Source organism: Protomyctophum bolini, assembly GCF_963924005.1.
Source record: "Protomyctophum bolini genome assembly, contig: SCAFFOLD_353, whole genome shotgun sequence".
NCBI lineage: Eukaryota > Metazoa > Chordata > Actinopteri > Myctophiformes > Myctophidae > Protomyctophum > Protomyctophum bolini.
The window spans coordinates 6,248-11,197 of NW_027666015.1; the positions used below are offsets into that span (position 1 = coordinate 6,248).

Sequence of the window (4,950 nt, forward strand, 5' to 3'; positions counted from 1 at the left end):
TAAAAGAAAAATCAAATTTCTTCAATGTGTCATTTTCGTCATATTGGTATTTTTACGAATGTATTTACTTTTTTTTTTTTTTAATTTTGCCTAAATTGGGTGTCACGAAAATACAATGTATATTAATGTTAGGGGCCATAGGTTTTTTGACCTGTGCCCCATGGCTTCTGTCAATCGGTCAGGCGGTTCAAGAGATAAACTGGACACACACACACACACACACACACACACACACACACGCATGCAATACAAATGTAAACATTTTAAAGTGTTCTGTGTCAGACATGCCCCAATATGGAGTCCAGGCCAGTCTATGACACCAGTACTAATTATATGTCAGACTATTGATGACATCATTAGCAACATTCTAACGCAGATACCTAGGGGCTGTATTTTGCGTGTCTTAAGTACCAGTGGTCTTATTACCTAACTTGAGTAAACTAAAGACCTGGAGGCGTGATCAATGTTCTTTGGCCACTCAGAATAGCCAAATGGCATTGATCATGCCTCCAGGTCTTTAGTTTACTCAAGTTAGGTAATAAGACCACTGGTACTTAAGACACGCAAAATACAGCCCTAGAGTCCTTCTAGTATTGGAAGTACATGGTATATGGAGTCAACTGACATAATACTGACGTCATAGACTGTGACATCAGTAGTAATGTCATAGGCGGGAACTCCACCATATGGACCTTTTATTTCAGTTTTTTTTTTGTTACATAATATAGAAGTTTTTATTTATTCTGAAACATGTCCTTAATGAAGATCTGGATGCCTCGATCTCCGTTCTCACGGCGTGTCCATCATATGATCACGAGGAGGCATACTGGATCCTTGTCATCATCACCACCACCACTCTCTCTCCCCCCGCATGCGTCTCAGCCCGTGTCCTCCCTATTCAAACCCTGTGATTCTGTGGGGGTCTGTGGCGCCGCTCTCTTCCACACGCACGTTCCCCGGCACAGTTCCAACAAGACGTCCATAGTGCGCTACGGCAGGCAGAGATACGAGAGGCAGTATCCGGTCCTTTTGGTCAGAACCGACGGGTCCACTATAAACATACGATACAAAGAACCAAGGCGGATACTCACGATGCCGGCAGACCCGTCCACTCTGTCGGAGGAGGAGCGTAGAGCTCGTCACAAGAAGAGAGAAGTAAAGAAGACAGTGGGACAGGACGAAGTCCACTACGAAGACGACTTTAAGATCGACGATTACAGAGAGTTCTGGAAGAAGAAGAAATAGTTCAGTCGAGGCAGGTGATGGTTTCATGCATCTATCTGGACTTGATGCATTGTATAAAACAAGCAGTTTCTTGAATGTGAACTTGGGAGATGGCGGCTTCAATGCATATATTGGAATTATATATTAACCTAATTCAACCAACTTTCAGGCGGTTTGTTACAAATGTTGAAACACGTTAGGTTGACAGCCGATTGAGTAAGCCTATAATGCTTAAAGGCTACTAGGTTAAAGGCACACTATTTATATAATGTACAGGCCTATTTTGTTCAGTTGAGCTTCCCACTGAGCATTTTTTAGTCTATAGATGGCCATCTAAAAATGGGTTATAAATGAAAGTATTTTAGCAGTCTAGGCTTAGATTAGACATTGAAAAAAAAACGACGTTTCAACGATTAGACAGCCTATATTTAGACCTTGATTAGCAGTTGTATTGTACGTTGGATTTTCAAAAACAATCACCTACACATCCAAAATAAAAGCAAACCAGTGCTGAACGGAGGATATACAGTACAGTTTAAGAGATGATAATATATTAAATGTATGTTCTCTGAAACACCCAAGTCTGTCACTGCGTGGGGTTCTCTAAAGTGGCATGTAGTATATTCAATTGTACGTAAACATTTTAATGTTCTACCACAGTGAAAGTATGACTTTGGATGATTTGAGCAAGTGGAGATTCAACTGTCAATGAGGATCATGTATATATATATATATATATATATATATATTAGGGCCGGGACAAATTGCGATTAATTGCGATTAATTAACTACAGAAAAAATAATGCATTAAAAAAATTAACGCATTTTAATCGCACTATTTTTTTCACCGCGGAACGTTGTCACTGGACAGTTTTCAGACGGACCTGCGCACCAAGTGTCCGTGTCCTCTTCAGACAATAACACCACCAGACACTGGGAAGCCGCTGAGATCACTTTGCTTGTCCCCGTGGATTGGAAATAGGATTTAAAAGGCTATCCGATGGTAGCGTGGATTACAGCACAGTTGTGTGCAATTATTCAATTAAGAACTATTATCCCTATTACTACAAAAACAATGTTTTATTGCATAAACTTATGTATTCACTATTCATTGATTCACTAGTATACCAAAATCCATTTGAAAAAATGGCTCTCACAGTTCTTGGGTGAAATAATGATATGCGATTAATCTAGATGAATTAACTACAAAGCCTCTGATTAATTAGATTAATTTTTTTAATCGAGTCCCAGCTCTAATATATATATATATATATATATATATATATATATATATATATATATATATACAATGTATAACCATGCTAATGAATGGTTGATTTGTGGGCGTAACAATGATGTCATCTCCAGTCTCCAACCTAATTTGGAAGTGTATGAAGTCACTCCTCTCTATAACACAACTTGTTACCGGTATGTTATATTAACATCAATGCATTGATTGTTTCTATAGCTCATTGTGCATAATGCATAGCTTTTTGAGGGCCTCCTTTGTTTGAGGGCCTCATCCTAGCGATGATTTTATTGGCTGAGCCAAGTACATATTGATGATAAAAGTGAGGGCAGCAAAGTGAAGACGGACAAGTGAGGACGCAAATTGTGATTGGCCAGAACGAGATGATGTACGATGATAAGAGATCCGGCGCTCACTTCACACGGGTGTGATTCTATTCATTTATTCACGGAGATCGTTTCAGTGAACGGAGTTTCAGTGAACGGAGAAGAGTCGGTGAGTTGTGCAGTGAGCGCACAGTACACTGTGATGTGTGGTCTCGCAAAAGCGTCGCTGGCTTTGAAAGGATTTAGCCGGTGTTACATCACGAAGAAGCACCCGTCTACTGTAACAACGACCATTAGTCGAGGACCAGCGAGCACACAGAACGACCAGGGCGATGACGTCTATGACGTCGTCATATCCGGAGGAGGGATGGTGGGCTCGGCCATGGCTTGTTGTTTAGGCGCGGATCCCAATCTGCAGGGGAAGAGGATTCTGCTGCTCGAAGCGGGCGGCAAGAAAGCGATGGACGGCGTCCCCGAACACTACAGCGCCAGAGTCAGTTCCATCAGCCGCGGCTCCGCCGCCCTCCTTCGTGGCGTGGGAGCGTGGGACCACATCACGGCCGCGAGGTGCAAGCCCTATCGGACGATGCAGGTCTGGGACGCCTGCTCCGACGCCCTGATCACGTTCCATCGCGAGGACGACCCGCGGGGCGGCGGCGGCGACATGGCCTACGTCGTGGAGAACGACGTCGTGGCGGCCGCCCTCTCCAAACGGCTGGACGGTCTCCCCGACAACGTGGAGGTCAAGTACGGCTCCGAGGTGGCGGGTTACGCTTGGCCGAATTCCGCGGCCGCCGCCGACTCCGCGCCCTGGGTCCGGTTGACGCTGGGCGGCGGAGAGACGCTCCGAGCCAAGCTCCTGATCGGCGCCGACGGAGCCAACTCGGTGGCGAGGCGAGCGTCGGGGATCCGCACGGCGGGGTGGAGCTACGAGCAGTCGGCCGTGGTGGCCGTGCTGCACCTGTCGGAGCCCGCGGCGGCGGAGAACGCGGTCGCGTGGCAGAGGTTCCTCCCCGCGGGGCCCGTGGCCATGCTGCCGCTGTCGGACACGCGCAGCTCTCTGGTGTGGTCCACCGGCCTCCGCCGCGCGCGGGAACTGCTGCAGCTGGACCCGGGGAGCTTCACGGACGCCGTCAACTCCGCCTTCCGGAGCGACGGGAACCGGTCCGGCTCCCTGTTCCGCAGCGCGCTGTCGGTTCTGACGCCGTCTTCTTCCGCCGGCGCGGCGCGCCGCCAGCTTCCCCCGCGCGTGTCCGGCGTCGGCCCGAAGAGCCGCGCGGCGTTCCCCCTGGGACTGGGCCACGCCGCGGACTACACGAGGCGCCGGGTGGTGCTGGTCGGGGACGCGGCGCACCGCCTGCACCCGCTGGCCGGCCAGGGAGCCAACCTGGGCTTCGGGGACGTGGCTTGCCTCGCGCGGGTCCTGAGCCGAGCGGCCTCCGACGGGAAGGACCTGGGAGCCGCGCGCCACCTGCTGGAGTACCAAGCGGAACGACGGCGGCACAACCTCCCCATGATGGCCGCCGTCGACCTCGTGAAACGTCTTTACTCCACCGACGCCGCGCCCCTGGTCCTCCTGCGCACCTTCGCTATGCTGGCCACCAACGTGCTTCCTACGCTGAAAGAGCACATCGTGGCGTTTGCAAGCAAGTGACAGGTTTTGGTTGACTCGGATTGATTGGTCGTGGTGACGCACGATATCATCGGTGGCATAATGGGAATCTGCCGTATCGGCCGTAAAAATGCCATATCGGAACGGTCTCAAACTAATCCCAATTATTTAATCGGCAAACAAAATTTAAAATGGAAAAATCTAATACGATGTCAAATCAAAGTAGAAACAAACCTTGCATTTTTCAACATTTAATTTGTGTCAAACAGACACTTGGAAATGAGTATAGGCTATTTATTGATTACTACTTTTAGTAATAAATTAATACTTTATTAACGGGCGTTGGTCCAGAAATCAGATCAGAAATCGGGCATAATTTCATAATTGTGAATAGTTCATCAAGTCCTTGCGGTCTGGTTTCCATTTAGCCATTTAGGCCCTATATGCAACAGTGGTGTTTTCGTCGACTAAAACTAATGACGAAAAATGTTCGTCGACTCTTTTTACACTGACGAAAACTAAATGGAAACTAAAGCATA

The 4,950-nt window shown here is 47.7% G+C and overlaps 1 protein-coding gene across 1 annotated transcript; it reads left to right on the forward strand.

Moving 5' to 3' along the window:
• Positions 1-3,001: 3,001 nt before the first annotated feature.
• LOC308312063 (ubiquinone biosynthesis monooxygenase COQ6, mitochondrial-like) lies at positions 3,002-4,453 on the forward strand (the record flags this gene model as incomplete). Its single annotated transcript, XM_080794470.1, has 1 exon — positions 3,002-4,453. The coding sequence occupies one exon, from the start codon at positions 3,002-3,004 to the stop codon at positions 4,451-4,453; it is 1,452 nt and encodes a 483-aa protein (XP_080650596.1).
• Positions 4,454-4,950: the final 497 nt, after the last annotated feature.